The sequence below is a fragment of the Girardinichthys multiradiatus genome, chromosome 12, assembly GCF_021462225.1.
Source record: "Girardinichthys multiradiatus isolate DD_20200921_A chromosome 12, DD_fGirMul_XY1, whole genome shotgun sequence".
Lineage (NCBI taxonomy): Eukaryota > Metazoa > Chordata > Actinopteri > Cyprinodontiformes > Goodeidae > Girardinichthys > Girardinichthys multiradiatus.
The window spans coordinates 42597124-42623614 of NC_061805.1; the positions used below are offsets into that span (position 1 = coordinate 42597124).

General features: G+C 39.9%; 1 protein-coding gene across 19 annotated transcripts in view; it reads right to left on the reverse strand.

The window, feature by feature from the left end:
• kcnt1b (potassium sodium-activated channel subfamily T member 1b) overlaps positions 1-26491 on the reverse strand; it is a 128691-nt gene that overhangs the window by 51154 nt on the left and 51046 nt on the right. For all 19 annotated transcript variants that reach the window (XM_047380921.1, XM_047380914.1, XM_047380922.1 and 16 more), the window contains 6 exons: positions 10145-10224; positions 6799-6904; positions 3236-3292; positions 3083-3131; positions 2821-2880; positions 746-820 (listed from right to left, as the gene is read on the reverse strand). In XM_047380921.1, the coding sequence (XP_047236877.1) occupies positions 746-820; positions 2821-2880; positions 3083-3131; positions 3236-3292; positions 6799-6904; positions 10145-10224 (427 nt within the window). The remainder of the gene's footprint in view (positions 1-745; positions 821-2820; positions 2881-3082; positions 3132-3235; positions 3293-6798; positions 6905-10144; positions 10225-26491) is intronic.

Sequence of the window (26491 nt, forward strand, 5' to 3'; positions counted from 1 at the left end):
GGTTAGCTAGACTTCCAAGAACTGTAAACATTTAAATAAAATAGACGGCTGCTGTTACAGCCAGGGACATAAAGCTGCTTGAAGATAATCTTGTAGCCTTAATATTTAACAGATATCTCCAATTGTATTTTTGAGCTTCTCACGCAGCTCTCGACTTTGTTCTCTCCGGTGCATGTACAGTGTAATGTCCACAATGCCAAACTAAGCAGTAGTGTGTTTGTTCCATTTAGGCTACGTTGCTGTCGAAATGCTTGAAGGAATCTGTGATACAAATTGAAGTAATTTTTGTGAAACATGACTAAAATGCAGGGATTAAAAGTATCTTTAAAAGCCCCAACAAATATATTCATATGAGTTTAGCATATCTTTGTAAATGAACAACAAATTGTTTCCTTTTACTGTTTCATATCTTTCCTCTATCAGATGCTAAAGGTTTAGATGTATATAATAGACAATTACTTTTAAATAAATCACTTTTTGTTGCCAGTAAAGGTTCCAACAAATGTTTCTGAGTACAGCATTGTTTTGCTAACATTAGAATAACCATTCATTTGGAAATTTGAAAACATACACACACACACACGCACACACACACACACACACACACACACACACACACACACACACACACACACGCACACACACACACACACACACACACACACACACACACACACACACACACACACACACACAATGTTTTGCAGAATAAATAAAATGGAGGAAATTTAGATGAAGCACTCACTGTGATTATAAATGGTACTGTATTAATCATCTCCAATATGAAGGATATCTGGAAGATCTGCTCCCAAATGTTCCCCTAGAATGGAAATATATAGGAAATGACTGAATATAAAGGTTGGATAGTAAGTAGATTGTTTTTGGGGAAAAAAATAATAAATACTGAAGCAATAATAAAATAGGTAAGCTGTTACAGTATATTGTACAACAAGAGAAAGAATAATAGATTGTTCCTCCATCAAAATATATTTCAAGATATATACAAGTTTGTTTTTTTCCTGTTAATACATCTATGATTTAACTTGTTTTAAATTTAAAGGCCAACTCGCATGTTAATATCATGCGAGTTATGTATAATTAAAATCACTCTGAATAAGCAAAATTACAAATGTATTTAAGCAGCAGAGGTATAGAAACTGTTAATTTAACATTATAAGTAAGCATTTAGATCCAACATTACATGAAAATACATCCAATTTATCACCAGCTAAGAACAGCACAATATTTTGGAGCCGGTCCATAAAAACTAAAATGCTCCCTAATCCACAAACAACCCAGTGAGGCAAGAAAAATATGACATGGTTGGAAATAAAAGGATTAACAAGTATTACACACAGAGGTTTCACCGGATCCCCTCCGGGGAAGGAGTTTAAACCAATTGTCTAACATGTTTACCATCCGCAGAGCAGAGTGAAGCTGTCAGGAAGCTTTTTTAACAAAGTTCTGAACGTAAATCGACTTTTTTGTAGAGTGCCACAGTATTCATACCCCTTGAACTTGTTCATATTTTGTAATCTTACAACTACAAATTTCAGTTTATTTCATTAGGATTAATGAGCTAGACCAACATAAAGTAGTGCATAATGTTTAAATGGAAAGAATTACCTAAATAAAAACAAATCTGTATGTATGTATGAGTTTGGCGTGAATTTGTATTCAGTCCCCAAGAGTTTATACGTTGCAGAACCACCTTTCTTTTGAGGTATGCATCGACCAGCTTAGCTCATCTAGATAATTTATTTTGCTAATTCTTCTTTGCAAAATTGCCTAAGCTGATTCAGACTGATCTAAACAAATTTATTGTAGCTCTGGCTGTGTGTTTAGGTTTGTTGTGCTGCTGGAAGTTGGACTTCTGCCCTCATTCTCAAATCTAAAGTCTTTGCAACCTAAAAGGTCTTCGTTCGGGATTGCCCTGTATCCATCTTCCAGTTAACTCTGAGCAGCCTTCCTACCCCTACTGAAGAAAAGCATCTCCACAGCATGATGCTCCCTGTACCATCTTTTACCGTGGGGAGGGTGTATATGTGTCAAAAGTTACATTTTGCTTCAGTCTTGCAGCACCTTCTTCCAAAGTTTTGCTGTGTTCCCTATATGGCTTATGGCAAACTGTGAATAGGAATTCTTAAGACTTTCTTTCAGCAATGGCTTTCTTCTTACCATACTTCCATGAAGGCCAAATTTGTGAACAACACGATCATTTGTTCAATATTGCTGTCTAATAAACCAACTAATTGGGCAACTTCTGAAGCCAGTTGGTTGCACTGGATTTTATTTTGGGGTATTATTAGTAAATGGGTCTAAATACAAAGGTATGCCACACTTTTCAGGTGTCTATCTGTAAAAAGTTGTGAAGACTATGCAATATTTTGCCTCTACTTCCAAATTATGTTCTTCCTTTTTTCTAAACGGTTCTGTATTCTAATAACAACCAAATCTGAAGCTCTAAAGCTTCTACTTTGCAAGCACCTGTAATCCTAAACTTCATATGACACATGCAGTGACTGACACTTTTCAAAAGGCACTAGATTTACAGAATTGCACTTTTATGTCACTTGCAAGGTAAACACATACTTTATAATTCAGTTTCTTCAAAGCAGTTTAACCTGCTTTAAAATTAAAATACATTAAATCAGATGCAAATGCATTGCAGATGTTTTTGCCTGATGAACTTAACTGAACAGGAAGTTTTCCGTCCACAAAACAGAACAAAAAGGTTCCAGACAGGAATCCAATCAAAAAGCTGTAAGGTAATACAGCAGATAAAAAAGAAAAAAATTGTGCAGCAAAGCAGTCCCTTACCTTGTAGCTGAGATATGTGATAAGCATAGTCTCCAAGAAACTGATTAAGGCCACTGTCACCTGCAGCACAGAAGAGAAGGAGATGAATGAAGCTCGCATATGCTGACTCATCTCTTCTGGCTTTCACTGAGGAAATACGGCATGCAATGTATGTGTCTAATAAATGACACTCAGGGTTTAGGGTTGAATTACACAATGTGATTCAGCTCAAGGACCGCAATTTGATTTACGCCTACGTTCACAGCATTGGAAACAGCTTCACCTGTATTGCCCACACAGGCTCCCGTCTGGTCACCCAGAAAATAAGGCTCCTGCAAAAACCAAAAGAGCATGAAGTTTTCTTTTAAAGTTCATTGCAACTGAAATTTAAATGAACACAAAGAGCTGAATAAATGACATTTTGCCATAAGCATACCATTTGATTCCCGGTGCCTCTGCAGTATTCAGTGTACTGTTGTTTCGGCATGTTGTACTGCAAAAAAAAAGTACATAAAATATCAGTAAAGGAAAGACAAAACAAGATTAAAGTAGGAGTGTTGCCTGGTGAGTCGTAACGAATAAAGTCAGGAGCAGGTGCATTTAGGGGAAAATCCACCGTATTTATGTATATTTATGAAAATATTTAAACAATATTTAAACAGTTAAACAGTTGCACCCGGAAAATAAGGGCTGAAAGAAGCTGGAGGTAATTCTGGCACAATAGCAGATGTTGAGCAACTCAAATTAGAAAAAAAACAGATCAGGAATCTAATCCTTTCTTCTAGAGTGGGCTGTCAGACATTTTTGAAAATAAATTTATTTTTATTGAATTTACTAAATTGTGCTTTTCACTCTGCAAAAATGAATCTATATTGTATACGAGTGTGCTTCCTGAATTAAATTACACAAAGAAATCAACTTCTCTATGAGTTTGGTTTACATTAAACCCACAAAACAAAGTATCATCATGTCTGCAAATCAAATAACAAATTTCTGTCATGATTGGTGGGTGTTTTGTGGGTACTTATAATTTCTTGATAGGTTTTGAATCATGCTTCTGTTATTTATCTGGTATTGCTTTAGTTTTTGTCTTCTAGTTCATGTTTTGTAATATTAGCTTTTTGGATTGTGTTTCTGTTGATGCTTTAATTTCATAGTTTACTAGTTGTGTTTCTATTAGTTTGTATTCAAGAGTCTCTGTTCTGCTCCAGCCACATTTTGTTCTCTCCTGTCTGTTTTCAATCATCTTCATTCGGTTCACCTGCACCTAGCATTCAGTCTCCTCGTTTCACCTGGTTCTTGCTCCATATATACACATTTGTTCTGTTCATTCCTCACGGAAACATTTTGTATCACCATCTCTGTTCATGTCTTGTCCTTTTGATCATGCCAAGCATGTCTTGCCAGCCTGCCCATGTCTGTTTTTGCCGTCACCTTCTGTAGTAAATTTTGTTTATTAAATCTTTTCACTTACCATCATGCTGCCTGCTCCTCTGCAATCTGGGGTCCTCTGCTACACAAACCGTGACAGAATGTTTCCGCCTAAATTGGATTTCGCGGACGGTAAGCAGGAGAGCGCCAGGGATCGCTGGGTTCAGCAGCAAATGGAGGAGGCGGTGAGCGGAGCAGCCCACGCCAGGTCTCCAGAGCTCTGCTGCTGCGGAGCAGCCCATGCCAGGTCTCCAGAGTTCTGCTGCTGCAGCTCTGCCCTCGCCATGTCTGCAGAACAAAGCGGCAGCTCAGTCCATGTCATGTCTCCAGAGCGCCACCATTGTGCGCCCAAGTCGGAAGACGGACGCCTCGGCTCAAGTCATCAGGGGTCTGGCCGATGCCTCTGCCCCTGCTCGAGCCACTGAGGGTCTGGCCGACGCCTCAGCCCCTGCTCGAGCCACTGAGGGTCTGGCAGACGCCTCAGCTCCTGCTCACACCACTGAGGGTCCCGACGACGCCTCAGCTCCTGCCCACGCCACTGAGGATCTCGGCGATGCCTCAGCTCCTTCCCACGCCACTGAGGGTCTCGGTGACGCCTCAGCTCCTGCGTAGGCCACTGTGGGTCGACGTGACGCCTCAGCTTCTGCGCAGGCCACTGAGGATCTCGGCGATGCCTCAGCTCCTTCCCACGCCACTGAGGGTCTCGGTGACGCCTCAGCTCCTGCGTAGGCCACCGTGGGTCAACGCGACGCCTCAGCTCCTGCCCACGCCACTGAGGATCTCGGCGATGCCTCAGCTCCTTCCCACGCCACTGAGGGTCTCGGTGACGCCTCAGCTCCTGCGTAGGCCACTGTGGGTCGACGCAACGCCTCAGCTTCTGCGCAGGCCACTGAGGGTCAACGCGACCCCTGAGCTTCTGCTCCTGGTCTGAAAGCCTTCCAGGGGCTCAGTGAGAGACTGGTCCTCGCCCTAGTTCCTGAACCCTGCGATGAAGAGTTTGAGGATGAACCACCGTCTGAGCCTATTCCTGAGCGGTTCATGGACGAACCGTCACCTGACCCTGTTCCTGAGCAGTTCAAGGAGAGATTAGTCTTCATCCTGGCTTTTGATGATGGGTTCGAGGATGAACTGCCCCCTGACCGAGGAGAAATTAGTCCTCATCTTGACCTCTGAATCCGGTAACGAAGGGTTTGAGAACGAACCGGCACTTGATCCTGCTCCTGTCTCCGAGGGTCCTAAAGACTCTGCATCTGCCTCCGAGGGTACCGTCGGCGCTGCATCTGCCTCAGAGGGTCCCGTCGGCTCTGTTCCTGTCTCCAAGGTTCTGCCGGGCACCGTGAAATCCAAGCCCGACTCCAAGCCTCCGGAGTTCCATCGAATTCCTGGAGGGTCCTCTATGCTCCATGGTTGACCTCCAGACCAAGGGTCCTCTACTCTGCTCGGCCAACCTCCTGACCGTCAGTTCCTTTGTCGCCGGCCTCCTACACTCCTGTTCAGTCACCGCAGGTTTCCTGACCAACCTGCAGGTTCACGCCGACGCCGGCCACCATGGTCTCTACATCTCTGCGTGACATGGAGGTAATCAGCCCGTGGTGTTAAAGAAGCTCAGGTTGCTTTGATAGCGGCCTTCAGGTCATCTGCATTGTTGGGTCTGGTGTCTCTCATCTACCAAATCCCCATATATTTTCTCAGAGGTTCAGGTTAGGCCAGTTTACTGGACAGGTGCCAAGTCCTGTTAGAAAATGGCATTAGCATTTCCATAAAGCTTGTCAGCAGAAAGAAGGAAGAAGTGCTCTAGAATTTCTTGATAAATGGCTGCATTGACTGGATTTCGGAAAACACTGTGGAGAAACACCAGCAGAAGACATGGCACACCAAATCACCGCTGACTGTGGAAACCTCACACTGGACTTCAAGCAACATGGATTCTGTGGCTTTTCACTCTCTCTCCAGATGCTGGGACCTTGATTTCCAAGTGAAATGCAAACTTTACTTTCATCTGAAAAGAGGACTTTGGACCACTGAGTAACAGTCCAGGTCTTTTTTCTTCTTAGCCCAGGTAAGACGTTTGTAGCCCATGTGTAGGATTCATCTTCAGCAATGACCTTTTGTGATTTACCCTCCTTGTAGAGGGTGTTAATGACTGTCTAATGGACATCTGTCAAGTCAGCACTCTTCCCCATGATTTTGTGGCCTACTGACCCAGACTGAGAGATCATTTAGAGGCTCACGAAGCCTTTGCAGGTGCTTAGCTGATTAGGTTGTGATACCATGAGTTTCTAATATTAACCTTTTCCCAATATTCAAATCTTCCGAGACAGTAAATTTTGGGTTTTCATTATCTGTGAGCCAGTATCCTAAAAAAAGGACATGAAATAAAGGCATGAAATATTTCACTCTTTGTGTAATGAATCTAAATGATATATGAGTTTCACTTTCTGAAATGAGGGACAAAAAATATTAAACTGTTTCACTATATTCTATGTTTTTTAGATGTACCTGTATATTGTTTTCTTAAACTGAGAAAAATGTATATGTTGTGCAGGAACAGCTGATTGCGAACCTCACCATTGGTAACCGTTATTTTCTGTGGGGATATCCAGGCTGACTCTCAGAATGTAGAGGGCACAGGTGAGAATCTTCAGTGCGAAGTTGAACAAACGAATTCTTAGGCCTGTGGAGAAGTAAAAACAAACATCTAGTACTGATTTATATAGTGGCCTACATTTACATTGAACAGACCTTGTGGTGGTCCTAGCTGTTTTTATACTTATACTTAACTGCCTTATACTTCACTAGTGTCAGACATGAAGATGGATAAAAAGCTGTTAACATTGATTCATTTCTGATTCTTGTAACATAATTCCAGAATGAGATAGCAATAATAAAATAATTACAAATTTATTTTAATATAATTCAGTTGAATTTTACAGACAGATTCAAAGACAAGTACTTGCATTTCAATTTGATACTGGTCATCAAACAATGCAGTCAAGTTCAGTTTATTATTTAAATCGATTAAAAGAAAGTCTTGTATCTTAAGAAAACCAAGCTGATGAATCGAGTCCCTGATTTGTAGTCTTCACTCCTCCCGGACGAGGAGGGACAGTAGACAGTCATTGAATTGAGTCATTAAGTTTGCATTGATCCCTCATACTGAAATTCCAACCTTTAACTTGAGAACATTATTTCAGTAGTGAAAAAAAATACCATTATCAGAAATAATTGTTTTAATTCCTTTAAAATAGAAATATATACTATCTTTTTTTTAAGTTGATCACTTTTCAAGTTGAGCAACAATTGTGCCACTGGTAACAATTATTCATGTGATTTTGACCCCCAATGACTAAACATACTGCAATTAAAAGAATTAAATTATGCTGTTACAATAAAAACTGATTTTATTCTACTTATATTTACCATAGATTCCTATAAATATAAATGGCACTGTTTTTGCATACAATACAATAGGGCAAAAAACAATTTTTCAGGGAAAGAGGTTTTTTGCGTTCTTTGCCTACAGCTCTGGAAATGGGTTTGAGAATAACACATATACAGGTCCTTCTCAAAATATTAGCATATTGTGATAAAGTTCATTATTTTCCATAATGTCATGATGAAAATTTAACATTCATATATTTTAGATTCATTGCACACTAACTGAAAAATTTCAGGTCTTTCATTGTCTTAATACGGATGATTTTGGCATACAGCTCATGAAAACCCAAAATTCCTATCTCACAAAATTAGCATATCATTAAAAGGGTCTCTAAACGAGCTATGAACCTAATCATCTGAATCAACGAGTTAACTCTAAACACCTGCAAAAGATTCCTGAGGCCTTTAAAACTCCCAGCCTGGTTCATCACTCAAAACCCCAATCATGGGTAAGACTGCCGACCTGACTGCTGTCCAGAAGGCCACTATTGACACCCTCAAGCAAGAGGGTAAGACACAGAAAGAAATTTCTGAACGAATTGGCTGTTCCCAGAGTGCTGTATCAAGGCACCTCAGTGGGAAGTCTGTGGGAAGGAAAAAGTGTGGCAGAAAACGCTGCACAACGAGAAGAGGTGACCGGACCCTGAGGAAGATTGTGGAGAAGGGCCGATTCCAGACCTTGGGGGACCTGCGGAAGCAGTGGACTGAGTCTGGAGTAGAAACATCCAGAGCCACCGTGCACAGGCGTGTGCAGGAAATGGCTACAGGTGCCGCATTCCCCAGGTCAAGCCACTTTTGAACCAGAAACAGCGGCAGAAGCGCCTGACCTGGGCTACAGAGAAGCAGCACTGGACTGTTGCTCAGTGGTCCAAAGTACTTTTTTCGGATGAAAGCAAATTCTGCATGTCATTCGGAAATCAAGGTGCCAGAGTCTGGAGGAAGACTGTGGAGAAGGAAATGCCAAAATGCCAGAAGTCCAGTGTCAAGTACCCACAGTCAGTGATGGTCTGGGGTGCCGTGTCAGCTGCTGGTGTTGGTCCACTGTGTTTTATCAAGGGCAGGGTCAATGCAGCTAGCTATCAGGAGATTTTGGAGCACTTCATGCTTCCATCTGCTGAAAAGCTTTATGGAGATGAAGATTTCATTTTTCAGCACGACCTGGCACCTGCTCACAGTGTCAAAACCACTGGTAAATGGTTTACTGACCATGGTATCACTGTGCTCAATTGGCCTGCCAACTCTCCTGACCTGAACCCCATAGAGAATCTGTGGGATATTGTGAAGAGAACGTTGAGAGACTCAAGACCCAACACTCTGGATTAGCTAAAGGCCGCTATCGAAGCATCCTGGGCCTCCATAAGACCTCAGCAGTGCCACAGGCTGATTGCCTCCATGCCACGCCGCATTGAAGCAGTCATTTCTGCAAAAGGATTCCCGACCAAGTATTGAGTGCATAACTGTACATGATTATTTGAAGGTTGACGTTTTTTGTATTAAAAACACTTTTCTTTTATTGGTCGGATGAAATATGCTAATTTTGTGAGATAGGAATTTTGGGTTTTCATGAGCTGTATGCCAAAATCATCCATATTAAGACAATAAAAGACCTGAAATATTTCAGTTAGTGTGCAATGAATCTAAAATATATGAATGTTAAATTTTCATCATGACATTATGGAAAATAATGAACTTTATCACAATATGCTAATATTTTGAGAAGGACCAGTATTCTTTAAAATGCCTATATTTTACAATGTCAGAATTTTCAGTTTGAATAAGCCCCGATATACAGTCTTTTAATAAATACAAACAAAACCACAATTGTGTGGTGTGCTTAAAGCTGAAACCGAAACCTGCTGCACATTTGCAAGTTGTCTGTGGGTTGGTGCCAGCTGTAATAACAGATTTAAATCAACCTCAGCTATGGCTACTGAATCTGTTCTGACAAACGATGACTACATCAATGTTAAAACAGTAGTGACATCCTAGTTTTATCCGATGTTTTAGCAAACTTTGGTGGCTTAAAGAGGATGGAAAATTGGGAAAAAGTTAACAGAGCCAGCAATGAAGATATGTTAATCTGCTGGAGGCATCCCATTGTGCACATTTTCACAGCTAGATGCAACTAAGCAAGTTGCAGAGATAAGACACCAAACGGCTGGTGCGTGGTTGCTTTAACGGAAACTGGGGCAGTTTCATTACTCTAATGTACAGCAACTCTGCTTCCTCTCAGTAAATGAACCCCTTTTTCTGTATGTCAACCCCCATAATGCACAGTCAAAACAACAAATAAACATTCTAGCAAATACTAATACCCTAAGTGAAACAGTAACTTGATCAGCTTCACTGACTTCAATTTCCTTTTGATGCTGTTATTTGCTCATTTAGCTCAGAGCATATCATGCACCACTGATCATCCAAATAATACTACAAGATAAGAGGAGAGGGACTGATGCTTTCTGTTCTCTGTACTTACTTGACCTTTGGTTTTTGATGAAGAAGAGCTTCAGCCTCTCCTTGAAGGTGTTTTCATTCACGTAGAACTCTACCTGCACCCTATGGGAGGAGAAACAATTAAATCTCAATTTAAACATGCACAGCCAAGCCCGTGGACTCCATGTGTAAACACAAACACTAGGACAACAAAGTTTTTAACATTTACATGTGTATGAGGATTTATAAAGATTCCCTGACTTTACCATTTATTAAATGTTACATTTGACAATAGCTGTGATGCTGTCAATCTCATATGTATGTAAGCTGTTTGAGTACAGAGTATCTGCAACCTCATACAACATACAGGGTTTTATTGGCTGTAGTATACTGTGCATTTCTAATACTTGAACAGTTAGTGCATGGTGTTTGTTAAAAAATAAAAACTGTATAGAGAAGATCACTAAAGGCTAATGATCTGGGATGAAGGAAAATGCAGCTGGCAAATAGTTTCCAGTTATTCGGACAGTGAGGAAAAGTCCTATACTTGCAGTAATCTATTTTATCATGAGGATTTATACAGAACATTATATTAAATAACTACAGCACTGATGCATTTTCCTACTTGTGACCATCCATCCATCCATCCATCCATCCATCCATCAGATGTCATAACCAACTCAGCTGAATGCTTGTGTTGATCTCTTGGATAACAACATAGATTAATTGCAGTTGCTAGCAGACTCGCTACATGTAGCGACTGTGCTTTTGTTTTTGACTGACTCCACAGCATCTTCTCTGGCTATGTAGTCCCGGAATAAAAATGTATGGTTTTCATCTATTTCTAGAGATGGGAATTTTTGACATTTTGGCTCATAATGAGCTGAAATACAAAAATGATTGATGTGTTTTGGATTTTTATGTTTTTGTCTACTTTTGTATTGTGGTGAACAAAGTACAAATTACAGTATGTTAACTGAGAATTTGACTCCAGGGGTAGCATAATACCCAAGTTTAAAAATAAAACAAATTCATTGGAACGTATTATAATTGTTCTAAGTTTCTGAGATTAGCAGACCTTAAAATATATTACTTAGACCTCGTACGTTTATTTTTAACACAAAGAATACATATCACTTTATACAACAAGCTCGCCATCTAGTTTTGTTTGATCAATTTTTTGTCATGGCAAGAAAAAATGTCAGTAACATTTATGATTGAATCATTAAAGATGCAATCCAAACATAATGAGAGTGTCATTTTGAATAGTTTCTAGAAAACAAAAAAATGCAACAGAGCCAGTAAGTCTAAGCCTTTGTAACATCTACAATTAGAACATGTATGACTACGGTGCATGAATGGATCTAATGGATGCTACAGCATAAATATTGACCAGTTTTGCCACACTCTAATAACAGTGTACTTACCTTGATGTATATGTTTAATCTAAAGACACGAAGCATATTGAGTTTAAAGTAAGGTCATGGTTTTAGATTGTTATACTGAAACAATATTTCAGCCAGTGCGGCTCATGCATACAGCTGCAAACAGGGTTCAATTATACCAATTTGTTCTTAAAAAATGTATGAATTGATTTACAACACAACTGTACTACCTAAAATATATTTACAGCATCACTGTTTTTCAAATCTAGACTATTGTCTGGACATAAATAATTGAGGACTCAAGAGCCCTTCTGTTACTAAGCAGTAAGAAAAGTGTGCAGTTAAAATCTGTAATAAAAAGCTTTCTCTAAGTCGCATGAAAATGAAAGAGAGATTCAAATCTACATATTTTAAAAAACGTAGGTGCGGGGGATCTTAACCGATCACTTGAAGAGCACTGATGGCGTAACTACAGAACAGTGGGCAGGTTAGATAATTGCAGGTAATGAGCCAGCCCTATTGTTCATTTCTTTAAGGGAGTGACCTTGTTGTCACTAATGAGCACAAAGGGTAAGTAATAATAGTCACAAAGGGGCTTATTGGAGCCATCTACATTGTATGAGGGGATGAATACAGGGTAGAAAAAAAGACAGTGGAGTTGAGCATCAAGCAACCAGCTAATTATTATGGGAGGTGCCCAGCATAATTGTGAACAGAGAATATATGTACAAGAATTAATGGGATGTGATACAGGTCCTTCTCAAAAAATTAGCATATTGTGATAAAGTTCATTATTTTCCATAATGTCATGATGAAAATTTAACATTCATATATTTTAGATTCATTGCACACTAACTGAAATATTTCAGGTCTTTTATTGTCTTAATACGGATGATTTTGGCATACAGCTCATGAAAACCCAAAATTCCTATCTCACAAAATTAGCATATCATTAAAGGGGTCTCTAAACGAGCTATGAACCTAATCATCTGAATCAACGAGTTAACTCTAAACACCTGCAAAAGATTCCTGAGGCCTTTAAAACTCCCAGCCTGGTTCATCACTCAAAACCCCAATCATGGGTAAGACTGCCGACCTGACTGCTGTCCAGAAGGCCACTATTGACACCCTCAAGCAAGAGGGTAAGACACAGAAAGAAATATCTGAACGAATAGGCTGTTCCCAGAGTGCTGTATCAAGGCACCTCAGTGGGAAGTCTGTGGGAAGGAAAAAGTGTGGCAGAAAACGCTGCACAACGAGAAGAGGTGACCGGACCCTGAGGAAGATTGTGGAGAAGGGCCGATTCCAGACCTTGGGGGACCTGCGGAAGCAGTGGACTGAGTCTGGAGTAGAAACATCCAGAGCCACCGTGCACAGGTGTGTGCAGGAAATGGGCTACAGGTGCCGCATTCCCCAGGTCAAGCCACTTTTGAACCAGAAACAGCGGCAGAAGCGCCTGACCTGGGCTACAGAGAAGCAGCAGTTGCTCAGTGGTCCAATGTACTTTTTTCGTATGAAAGCAAATTCTGCATGTCATTCGGAAATCAAGGTGCCAGAGTCTGGAGGAAGACTGGGGAGAAGGAAATGCCAAAATGCCAGAAGTCCAGTGTCAAGTACCCACAGTCAGTGATGGTCTGGGGTGCCGTGTCAGCTGCTGGTGTTGGTCCACTGTGTTTTATCAAGGGCAGGGTCAATGCAGCTAGCTATCAGGAGATTTTGACCAAGTATTGAGTGCATAACTGTACATGATTATTTGAAGGTTGACGTTTTTTGTATTAAAAACACTTTTCTTTTATTGGTCGGATGAAATATGCTAATTTTGTGAGATAGGAATTTTGGGTTTTCATGAGCTGTATGCCACAATCATCCGTATTAAGACAATAAAATACCTGAAATATTTCAGTTAGTGTGCAATGAATCTAAAATATATGAATGTTAAATTTTCATCATGACATTATGGAAAATAATGAACTTAATCACAATATGCCAATTTTTTGAGAAGGACCTGTACATTTACCAGCTTTCCCCCTCTTCCTCTTTCAGCTTTATTACCATAGGGACTGCAGGAAATGTCCATGTCTCTGTTATGCTCTTTCAGCATGAGGAATTAGAGAGGCATGCAGAAAACAGCAAGTTTTATGTAGAAAAAACCTCCAACTCCAATTTCTATGAATTCTGTAAATGTAAACAAATTTATATCAAGCATTGTGTCCACCAAAATTATTGTTTCTGTCAGCCTAGGAAGCAGGAAAATAATTAATGACAGGGGTTAAATTTACCCTGCCTACAGAAACCTGACACAAACAAAAACTATGGTTCAACTAATTCTCATGGCCTTGTTTGGAGTACTGTTGTGCATGTTGTGATGGTTCAAAAAATAAATGTATTTACACACTGAAGTAAACACTTGGAGTTCATAATGATAGAATTCCGAGTAACATTATTTGTGTCACAACCCTTCATTTTTCCTTTATATAAAATCAATCCATTATTATAAGGGAACAATGCCACAATTCTATAATTGTTCTTTTATACGTGGGTTCCTGTGCACTACCTAAGAGTAGTTAGTACCTGAGCTGCAGCAGACAGCAGTCAGATTGATTCCAGATTTGAGAAGCGGGGATACTTTTTCATGAGGGGTCATGCTGAGAGCTGCTCTTAAAAGCTAAGTTCACACAATGGGATTTTTATTTTTACAAAGAGAAAATGATTGTTAGTGAAAGAATCAGATGGAATATTATTTACTTGATGTTGAATTGGTGTTCTAACAATGTTCAGCATGACAGAATCACGACAACCAATTTAGTCTTCTAACAACCAAAGATGACCTATGATAAACATCAAGCAGTGTCAGACGTTTTGTTTGATACTGCAAGCATTGTCTTTTTGCCCTCTTTATTTCCAGTCATAAGCTCTTGCCCGACCTTCCTTTGACCATACTTGCTTCTGTCTTTTCAGAATCAGAATCTAAAAACAGGAGTGTTCATCCAGTGCTCTCTTTCCAACAAATGGTTGAACTGCTATATCTGTCGACTGCTTGTTAAACGATCCTGATGCAGTAGCGAGAAGCTTGTCATTGGGTCTTACATCTTACAATGTGAGGTGGGTTACTAACTACTAAGTTTTTCTAAATGTTCTGTATATATTTAAAGTTGCACAGTTGCTGGCCATAACAACATAAACTCAAACATTTTGGAAATGTTTATTTTGCAAAGAAATAAATATTCCCCAGAATAATGTTTGTGTTGTTTTTTTTTCCTGCTCCATCCTTTCAACCCCAAGTTGGTCGCAGCAGATGGTGGCTCCTACTGTGTCTGGATTTGCTGGAGGTTTTTTCCTGTTAAAAAAGAAGGAGTTCATTTTGTATTCTCCCTACATGCTTGCTCATGATCAGGAATTGCTTCCTTAATATCCTAAGCACTTGGCCACATTTTTCTGTTAATTTTCTAACCATTGACATTATACGATTGACTATCTTTGACCACATTGTAGTGTTATGTAGATTTGACTATATATAATTGTATCTGAATTTATTTATTTGATTGGATTTTATTTAAAAAAATTTAATTAAATAAAAAATTGTTAGTATACACTCAAGTGACTGGATTATACTGTATATTTCTTTTTAGTAGGATATGGATTAAACCTGTTTGTCTTGTAAAATGCAGTGATATGTTTTATTTTTTGACACTTTTTGGATAACCTGAATTGAAAACCTTCTCAGCAACTCAAGCAAATGCTGTGTTAGGTATATTCACACCTTGTCTCTCCCTAACGTTTTAACATTGTCTGTGGTGAAAATGTATTACTGCACGCTTTATGGTTGCTAAATAACGACAGAGTATTAGGGCCAGGCTAAGAGATTTTGTTTTGTGCTAAAAGATTAAGAATGTCCTTATTTGTAAAACCGATACTAAAGTATAACCTCCCAAGATGCTCATCATTCCTCTTTTTAACTAATGGAAGATTGCACTTTTTGTAAGAATTGTCATAAAAATTACGACTTTATTTTTGTAAAATCTAATTTTATTCTCGTAATATTACAACTTTGTTCTCGTAATAAAGAAAAATAAAAAAATCTCTTAGCCTGCCGCTAATACTCTGCTGTACTAAATGCTGTTGGAAATCAGCAAAAAACTTGTTGATGAAACATAATGCATAACATTGTATTAATATGGGTTTATTAGTTGAATGACACCTTGAATTTCAATAATGCCTTAGTTACCAATTCTTTGTAGATGTAGAGTATTTAAAGACATATTTTAAGTCATGTTAGGCTAGTTGAAAGACTTTTGTGGAGCTCTTTGAGGTGCATGTGAGTAGGGACTATTTTATAGTTATACAATCTGAGTTACTCACAGTTTTTTGCCACAATATTTGGAAAGACTGCAATAAGAGCCATTAAATACATTTATGTTCATGCGAAATTGGGTTGTAATAAGTTTAAAGAGTCCTAATTTCCAATTTGGCAAAAAAAATTAGGTTCAACAATTTTGGCTAACAATTTCTGGAAAAACAGGCTTCTCTATTGATATCAGATCTCGCATAATGCACAAATTTGAAATCCGGCATTAATACAAATTCACATTTAGAGGACGGAACTAAAAGGAAACAGGTCGCATTCAAACAGACAGACCCCAGCGTGGGTGTGTTTGTTCACATAATAGCCACTAGAACACAAACAATAACAAAAGACCACAGTGCCTTTTATAGTGTTTACAAGTACTGCACTTCTTAATAAGGCAAAAAATATTATCAGATGACTGCCCGCTGCTGAAGAACCAGAGCAATACCATTTATGTACCCACGGTCTTTTCTGCAGCAAATCTAAAATTCTGCCAACGATCACTTGCCATGTAGCGACACACACCACGCTGTCAAATATAAACAGGAGCTGGGTGCACATTTAAGAAGTCAGACAGCATCTGCAGCAGGCTGAACAAACACCCACTTTACTTCCCTAAATTGTAACAATGCCACCAAGCATGGTTACGGACGTTTACACAGAGTTGTAATATATGCATCATAAGACATTGTGCCATCATTTTACAAGTCTACATGGTATGTGGAGCTTCATATTAATTAAGAAGCCATTAAAATGACTGATTACAGTTGTTCATTCAAATACGCAGATCTCAGGGGTTGTAAATGCACACACAAATACAAAAGAAATACATTCTACAGTTAATGGAACCTTGCCTTATACAACCATTTAGCTTTTGTAACTAAGAATTAAACTACCTGTTAATCTCAGCCTAAAGATCGGTGTTCAATGCATTGCAGGAAAATATTCACAGCTACCAGGTGACAGCTGTCACAGTCAAATTCAGATGAGCAGTAGCATTAGTTACTCATCACTTAAGGGTTATGTTATAATGGATAATAGGTCCCTGAGTAGAAGCAGAGGCATATTTTTTATTTTTTTAACCATGTCCTGTCAGGCAGAGTAGCATTCAGAATTGTTGTCTGAGTGCCGAGAAGAAGCCCGACAGATTTACTTTCACAAGTGGAACATTACAGCTAACGCTTTAAAGCTCTGCTTGATATTTATTAGAGAAACTTTATTAGAAACTGCTTTGCGATTATTTCAATTGTTACGGACACAGAGACAGAAACGAAAAGGAAAAAATAAGAATCACGAAAGAGAGAGGTGGGGCAAAAAGGAAAAAGTTAGAAAAGGAGAAAAGAATGAAGGAGAGAAAGAAGGATGAAGAGATTACAAGATAACACCCTGATTGCTTTTACATCTGCAGAAACATATAATAGCATTGTTACCAAAACGTGTACGGTACTTATGAATGCAAGATGTATTTAGTGGTAACTGCGGCTCAATATAGAACTTTTGTGTATCTGTTAACACTTGAATCTAAGTGTCAGCGTGCTTGTGTACACAAAGTGTCTCCATAAAAGTATGCAATAGCGAGTGTGAGGAGCCACAGACCTGGCCCCCTGGACCTGAGACAGAAATGGAGGAGATCTGGGCCACAGACATCCAAAGGCCCCCCAGAGCAATGGATGCCCAAGAGAACCATCGCCGGGACTACCACAACCCCCCAGAGAAGAGCAGGGGAGAGTCCCAGGGGAACCACCCAGCAGCCACAATGCAGAAGCCCCAGGGAGCTGCAGTGATGAGCCCACAGGTCCTGCTCGCAGCCGTCTACGCCCGAGCAGATCCAGCCATGGACTTAGAGACCAGAGACCCCGGGACACATCTCTCCCCAAGCAGAGGCCCGACAGAGCCCAACCCCTGGCAAGCAGCCACCAGGACTTGCCGGCACACACCAAAGCACCCAGCCCCGGACACAGAGAACCACAAGTTCACCAGCGGGCAGAGACACCAGCCACTGGCAGGGAGTATGGCCGGGAGGATAAACTGATCCAGGAGAGGGAGCAGCTCAAGACCCAACCGGATACAAAAACAGGCACGCACAGTCACACATTCCCACCCTCATGTGTACACATAAAAACACTCACACCAACATGAAAACACACAACAATGGATGATGTACACTCACTCACACTCCCCATACATACTCTATACTACCAGGTCCAGGTGCCAATACCCTATAGGGGCAACCAGCACCCGGACCCAGGAGGTGGTCCCCTTTCCTGGTAGAGACAGGCAGACCACCCCAGCTCCGGCCCAGACTAGTGCCGGCACCAGCCAAACCCGAGTGACCCCGGCCCGGCGCCCGGTCCCCAACAACCCCCATCCCCATCCGACCCCCACTCCAGTCTCCACACACAGGTTCAACAGGGCAGACACCACTGAGCACTATGCCCACAACGGACCCCCAGAAGCACGTTTTAAGCTAGGGGTTTAAGCATTTTATTTTGCACATTTATTTGCAGAAACATTAAGCTTATTCACTTTGCTTAAACAGCTAAATTGCCAAAAACACTGACATGAGATGTTTCCAGCACACGAAATAAAAATTTAATAATAGACGGTGTAGTGAATTTCCCTTCAGCTGGAAGTTTGTCTGTCATATGGCATGTTGAGGTCTCATTAATTGAGACATACGTCTGATATGTTATTCTTCTACCTAAAGGTCTACATATAGTAAATATTTATTATACGTTCGGAGTCTGTTAGAGAGTAACTAAATAGAAACACCTATACACTACTTGTAAGAAACTATGAGTGACTATGGGTAAAATTATATGAAAGCAAACTATATAAAGAAATGACACGTGAAACTTGCAATGCAATTTTTGATCAAACAGGTGGTTTGACAAAAGCAAGTAACTATATGACACCATTTTTGCAATGGGATGCAGCTTGTAAAACCAAAACCTGAATATAATTTATTTTAAATTATTTTTATCAGGTTAGCCCAGATACTGTACCTCTCTCACAAAACAAACAGCTGTAAATAGAAAGTATTTTTCTATTCACCACCATCACCAGCCTGACCTAAAAGCTTCAAGGATCCAAAAATATCGTGCTTCAGTATGAATTCTGAAAGCAGTGGCATCTTTCTTATGTATTTCTTTTATTCCTTTGAGGAGCTAAAACATTTTATAATGAGCTGAGGTGTGAAGCCCAATAGTCATTATTGTGCAAAAATAGTTGAACAGGCCTCAGGACAAAGGTGGGCTAAAATGACCTGCAGAAATGTATATTAAATCTACAATTCACATGAGTCAGTGCAAATGAAATCAATCAGTTTAAGAAATGCTATAGGAAGTCGGAAGGCTGACATGGTTAAAGTAAATGAAATATGAAAGAGCATGAAAGGGGCTGTTAAAAGAGCATGGCTCCAACTGTTTTTGACAGCAGAATTTCTGGTTGATTTAGGATTTCATCAGCACAAAGTTAAGGACCAATGAAACACGAAGTCTTTAAAAGAATATTTTCCTTATTCACTGAAAAGAATGCTGTCAAAGCAGTTGTATGAGTAAATCTTTTATTTAATGTAAGATTTGTCAAATACTTATATGCAATCCCTTGAAATTAATACTCAGTTAAAAAAAACATTGGGGAAACTTGAATGCACACAGAGAAATAATAACCAATAATAATAATAATAATAATAACCAATGAAAGAATTTTGCATATGAGTTCACCAAAACTCCAAAAGTTCATTCATTATAGTGTGGATCTTATCCACACTATAAGAATAATAACAATGCTTCAAGTGCTATTATGTATATATTCTCCATTTTAATGCTTTGGAACTAATTTCCAAATTTTTAAACCCAAACTACTGTAATTATAAACAAGAATAAGCAAAAACTTACATGTGATTTTTTTTACAGACAAAGGAAGGTTAATATTAAAGATTCAGATGAAATTATTTTTATGAGCCATCAAAATAATGTGTGTCATTTTTTTTACAAGGACCATAAATTGAGAGAAAAAAGGCTTTTGTGAGAATTTCATTAGAACATATTTCTAAAAGGTCATCCTTTGTATTCATATAAGGAAACACAACGTACAAGTTGTAGGTTTGCCTTCGGCCCCCTTTTCACTGAACTGAGAATGCACCATGACATTGCAAATCAGCCAGAAGGTGGATGGTCTTTGCAGAGTCTTGGAAAGATTCTGTGGAGTGCATCAAGAAAGCAGTGAAGTCTCCATTACATGAGATGGAAGATAGTGTTTTGAGTGTTTTGAGCAAGTAAGAAAACTTATGTGGTGAGGAATGATTGGTGATTGTTCATTTCCGGGTGGCAGCAAATCCTGGTCTTGGATGCTTCATTAAGGGAACATGATAGCAGAAATGGTAACTTATCTATTATGTGTGGTCCAGGTATACCTGCATGGTTTGGTCGTCAGAGAATTTAAAGCTAGAATCCTACCAAAGCTACAACCTAATCATGCATATGGCAGGCAGTCAGCGCTCAAAGTAAGAAGCTGTAACACGCTCTACTTACAACCAAGACTCTTATCAAGCAACTACACACAATTCACTCTCCATACCAACAAACACAGTGATCAGGCTCATTTAAAGTTGAGATTGGTATTGTCACAGTGTGTGTTTTTGGTTCTGTATTTGTTTACGTTAAGTCAAGTGTTTTGCTGTTCTAGTATGATTAGTCTTTTAGTTCCCATTTCTGGTGTTGTATTTTCTAGGTTCTGTTCTGTTAATTTTGTGGTCTCTGTGTGTGGTTTTGATTCTGTAATTATTTACGTTTAGTCAGGTGTTTTTCTGTTACTAGTTTGGTTAGTCCTTGAGTCCTCGATTCTGGGTTTTGTTTCCTAGGTTCGGTTCTGTTGACTGTGTTATTTATTGTATTATTAGATCTGTTATTCTCCCTGTGTTCTCGTCCCTTGGGTTTGTTTACTGTTTGTTTTGTCAGGCTCCTCATGTTCTCGTTTATCCCTATCTGGTTCACTGGCCCCTCTGTCTTGCTGCACGCCCTTTGCACACCTGTGCCTGTTTTCCCTGATTACCTGGCCTATTGTTTCATGTTCACCTTCGTCTGTATTTAAGTTTGTCTTTGTCTTTTGTTCCACGTGGTGTCGTTAGTCCTCTTTAGTCTGTCAGTTCAATTCAATTCAGTTTTATTTATATAGCGCCAATTCACACCACATGTTGTCTCAAAGCACTTCACAACAGTTAGGTACATACATTCCAATTAATCCTAATAATTGAACAGTGCAGTCGGAGTTAGCTTTTTATTCAAATTGGATAAAAAGTTTTTCTATCTAAGGAAACCCAGCAGATTGCATCCAGTCAGTGACTTGCAGCATTCCCTCCTCCCGGATGAGCATGTAGAGACAGCGGACAGTCACTGGCGTTGACTTTGCAGCAATCCCTCATACTGAGCATGCATGTAGCGACAGTGGAGAGGAAAAACTCCTTTTTAACAGGAAGAAACCTCCAGCAGAACCAGGCTCAGTGTGAGCGGCCATCTGCCACGACCGACTGGGGGTTTGAGAGAAAGAACAGAGCAGAGACAGAAAGAGAACAAAGAAGCACTGATTCAGGAGTACTTTCTATGGGAAGGAAAAGTAAATGTTAATGGATATAGCTCCTTTAGTCGTTTCACCTAGAAAGAAAGAACAGATAAACTCTGAGCCAGTTTTCAAGGTCAGAGTCTGAATGAAGCACATAGAGTTAGTCACAGTAGAAGCTCAGTCAATTGCCATGTCTAGGAGAGAGAAAGGGTTAAACACTAAAAGACAGGGCTATGTGGATCATCGGTAGAGGGTGAGTATTAAGTTGTTGCCAGCAGAAGCTCGGACGATTCCCCTCTCCAGAAAGGTGTCACAGGTAGACAGAGCCAGGCCAGGTGTAGCTTCTAGAAAGAAAATAGAGAAAACAAGGTTAAAAGCTGAAATAACAGCAAATAATGCAAAATTGGAGAGTAGTGTGAGAATGTAGTGAAGAGGGTGAAAGTGGTCGTTATGTCCTCCAGCAGCCTAAGCCTATAGCAGCAAAACTGCAGAGATAGTTTCAGTTCAGATTATTTAGTTAAACGGTGCTTATTTACAACAATGTCGTCTCAAGGAACCCCACAAAGGGTCCCACTGATGGCCATTGTTATACTAAAAACAACAAGGATTGGGATACCTCTCTGTCAGATTGATCACAACCATCGGAAAAAAGAAGGGGTCACACAGGTAGCAGAAATGGAGGGTGTGTTTGCACCTCAACCATAACTGAGTCGGTTTAGGCTAAACCTGACTCGCCCTTACTCCATCCAACAAGGAGGGAGGAAGGTGGAGGTAAAAAAAAAGGCTTCCTCCCTGATAAACTAAGCCACTCTAACTATAAGCTTTATCAAAAAGGAAAGTTTTAAGCCTAGCCTTAAAAGTAGACAGGTGTCTGCCTCACAGACTAAAGCTGGGAGCTGGTTCCACAGGAGAGAAGCTTGATAACTAAAGGATCTGCCTCCCATTCTACTTCTAGAAACTCTAGGAACCACCAGTAAACCTGCAGTCTGAGAACAAAGTGCTCAGTTAGGAATATATGGAACAATCAGATCTCTGATGTATGATGGAGCTAGATCATTAAGAGCTTTATATGTGAGGAGGAGAATTTTAAATTATATTCTGGATTTAACAGGGAGCCAATGAAGGGAAGCTAAAATAGGAGAAATATGATCTCTCTTTTTAATTTTCATCAGAACTCTTGCTGCAGCATTTTGAATCAGCTGAAGGCTTTTAACTGCATTTGGTGGACATCCTGATAGTAAAGAATTACAATAGTCCAGCCTTGAAGTAACAAATGCATGGACTAGTTTTTCAGCGTCACTCCTGGATAGGATATTTCTAATTTTGGCAATGTTCTGGAGGTGAAAGAAGGAAATCCTAGAAACCTGTTTAATATAGGATTTAAATGACATGTCCTGGTAAAAATAACACCAAGGTTTTTTACTTTATTATCAGAGGTCAATTTAATGCCATCCAGGTTAAGTGATTGACTAAGCAATTTCTTTTTTAAAGACTCCGGTCCAAAGACGACAACTTCTGTCTTGTCTGAATTTAGAAGCAAAACATTTTAAGTCATCCAAGTTTTTATATCTTCAAGACATGCTTGTAGTCTATCTAACTGGTTGGGCTCATCAGGAGTTATGGATATGTAAAGCTGAGTATCATCAGCGTAACAGTGAAAATTTATCCTATGCTGCCGGATAATTTGACCTATTGGAAGCATATATATAGTAAAGAGAATTGGCCCAAGTACTGAACCCTGTGGTACTCCACAATTAACCCTGGAGTTTAAAGATGATTTATCATTTACACGAACAAACTGGAATCTGTCAGACAGATAAGATTTAAACCAGCCTAGCGCTGTTCCCCTGATCCCTACAGCATATTCCAGCCTTTCTAAGAGAATATTATGGTCGACTGTATCAAATGCAGCACTGAGATCTAACAGAACCAGAACAGACACAAGTCCATTATCTGAGGCCATAAGAATCTCATTAGTGACTTTCAGCAGAGCTGTTTCAGTGCTATGATGAGCTCTGAAACCTGACTGAAACTCTTCAAATAGGTCATTGCTGTGTAAATGCTCACACATTTGATTAGCAACTATTTTCTCAAGAATTTTAGATAAGAATGGAAGATTGGATATAGGTCTGTAATTTTTCAAGTCATCTCGATCAAGCGAAGGTTTCTTAAGTAAAGGTTTAATTACAGCTAAAAGCCTGTGGTACATATCCATTTACTAAAGATAGATTAATCATATCTAAAATGGGGCTGGTAATCAGAGGGAACACTTCCTTAAATAATTTGGTTGGGATTGGGTCTAACATACAAGTTAAAGGTTTAGATGAAGCTAATATTTCTGATAACTCAGGAAGCTTCACAGGATCAAAACAGTCCAAACACAAATCAGGTTCTGCAGTAATTTCCAATGTTGTCTCACTTGCTGAGGATGAAGTGATCATCTTTGGGAGTATGTCAAAGATTTTCTTTTTAATAGAATCAATTTTATTTAAGAAGAATCCCATAAAGTTATGGCTGCTAAGAGCTAAGGGAATGGATGGCTCAACAGAGTTATGACGCTGTGTAAGTTTAGCAACTGTACTAAAGAGAAACCTAGGATTATTCTTGTTCTCTTCTATTAACGATGAGAAATAAGCTGTTCTAGCTTGGCGAAGTGTCTTTTTATACAACAGTAGGCTATTTTTCCAGATTAAGTAGGAATCCTCTAGGTGTGTAGAGCGCCATTTTCTCTCCAATTTTCTAACATTGTGCTTTAAAGTACGCAGCTCTGAATTAAACCAAGGAGCTAGCCTCCTATTAATGATTACCTTCTTTTTCAAGGGGGCTGCATTGTCTAATGCATCATACAATGATGAAGAAACACTATGAACAAAATAATCAATGTTTAGGTGTGTGCTGTGATCCAGAAACCAGGACTGTTTGTAATTGAACTCTGTTACCTGGATCTCTTGTTAAGCCCGCTTCATGAAACTGCCACCTTTTGCTTTGATTACTGCTCTGCACACTCTTGGCATTCTGTTGCTGAGCTTCAAGAGGTAGTCACCTGAAATTGTTTTCACTTCACAGGTGTGCCCTGTCAGGTTCAATAAGTGGGATTTCAGCCTTATAAATGGGGTTGGGACCATCAGTTGTGTTGTGCAGGAGGTGGATACAGTACACAGCTGATAGTCCTACTGAATAGACTGTTAGAATTTGTATTATGGCAAGAAAAAAGCAGCTAAGTAAAGAAAAACGAGTGGCCATCATTACTTTAAGAAATGAAGGTCAGTCAGTCCGAACAATTGGGAAAACTTTGAAAGTGTCCCCAAGTGCAGTCGCAAAAACCATCAAAGAAACTGGCTCACATGAGGAGCGTCCCAGGAAAGGAAGACCAAGAGTCACCTCTGCTGCGGACGATAAGTTCATCCAAGTCACCAGCCTCAAAAATTGCAGGTTAACAGCAGCTCAGGTTAGAGAACAGGGCAACACTTCACAGAGTTCTAGCAGCAGACACATCTCTAGAACAACTGTTAAGAGCAAACTGTGTGAATCAGGCCTTCATGGCAAAATAGCTGCTAGGAAACCACTGCTGAGGACAGGCAACAAGCAGAAGAGACTTGTTTGGGCTAAAGAACACAAGGAATGGACATTAGACCAGTGGAAATCTGTGCTTTGGTCTGATGAGTCCAGGTTTGAGATCTTTGGTTCCAACCACCGTGTCTTTGTGCAGCGCAGAGGAGATGAACGGATGGACTCTACATGCCTGGTTCCCACTGTGTAGCATGGAGGAGGAGGTGTGATGGTGTGGGGGTGCTTTGCTGGTGACACTGTTGGGGATTTATTAAAAATTGAAGGCATACTGAACCAGCATGGCTACTACAGCATCTTGCAGCGGCATGCTATTCCATCCAGTTTGCGTTTAGTTGGACCATCATTTATTTTTCAACAGGACAATGACCCCAAACACATCTCCAGGCTGCGTAAGGGCTATTTGACCAAGAAGGAGAGTGATGGGGTGCTGCGCCAGATGACCTGGCCTCCACAGTCACCGGACCTGAACCCAATCGAGATGGTTTGGGGTGAGCTGGACTGCAGAGTGAATGCAAAAGGGCCAACAAGTGCTAAGCATCTCTGGGAACTCCTTCAAGACTGTTGGAAACCATTTTAGGTGACTATCTCTTGAAGCTCATCAACAGAATGCCAAGAGTGTGCGGAGCAGTAATCAAAGCAAAAGGTGGCTACTTTGAAGAACCTAGAATATAAGACATAATTTCAGCTATTTCACACTTTTTTGCTCAGTTTATAATTCCACGTGTCAATTCATAGTTTTGATGCCTTCAGCGTGAAGCTACAATATTCAGTCATGAAAATAAAGACAACTCTTTGAATGAGAAGGTGTGTCCAAACTTTTGGTCTGTACTGTACACCACAAACGTGTCCACTTTGGAAAGCCTTGAAATATATTGCTTTATTTTTCTCCAAAAACCCTGCTTACATGTGGATAGGAGGTGAAAACACTTCAGAAAGTATCTGTTTTGCAAAATATTTGCCTTGAGGAGGTCACAGCCTCTGTTATAATAGCTTATATGGTAAAAGTAATAGTTTGTTGACATTTTTGGAACTGAGAAAAAATCTCTCTGACACCTAAAGGATGAGTTTTTGGATAAGTAGTAGAATCCCCCGTAGCTGTGACATTTTTCTATGCTTCTGATTGGTTGATCAGGACCTCAAGAGGACTCCTCCCCCAGGAAGTGCGGCTTCAGCAAGTGAGTTCAGAGACTCAGGCCCAGTCCCAATTCCCACACTACACCCTATGCCCCTCTATGATGGGTGTACTTTGTATAAGTGCATGTAAGGGTTGAAGTGCGCAGGTTACAAGCGTGCTAAATTGGAGAATTGGGACAGTAGAGGTTACGTCATCGACTTGCACCTCTGCACCATAACTGCAACATCAAAAAGGGCGGGAACCAGCGCTGTTTCCACAGTCTTGCTGCTAAAAAAACTATTTAAAACTGCAACAAGCAATTATTTTGAGGAGAAGAAAGTGCAGGAAGCGACGGAGGTTTATACAACAGACTCTCGCCGTGTCAGTGTTTGTTTGAAAGGTAACTTTAGTGTT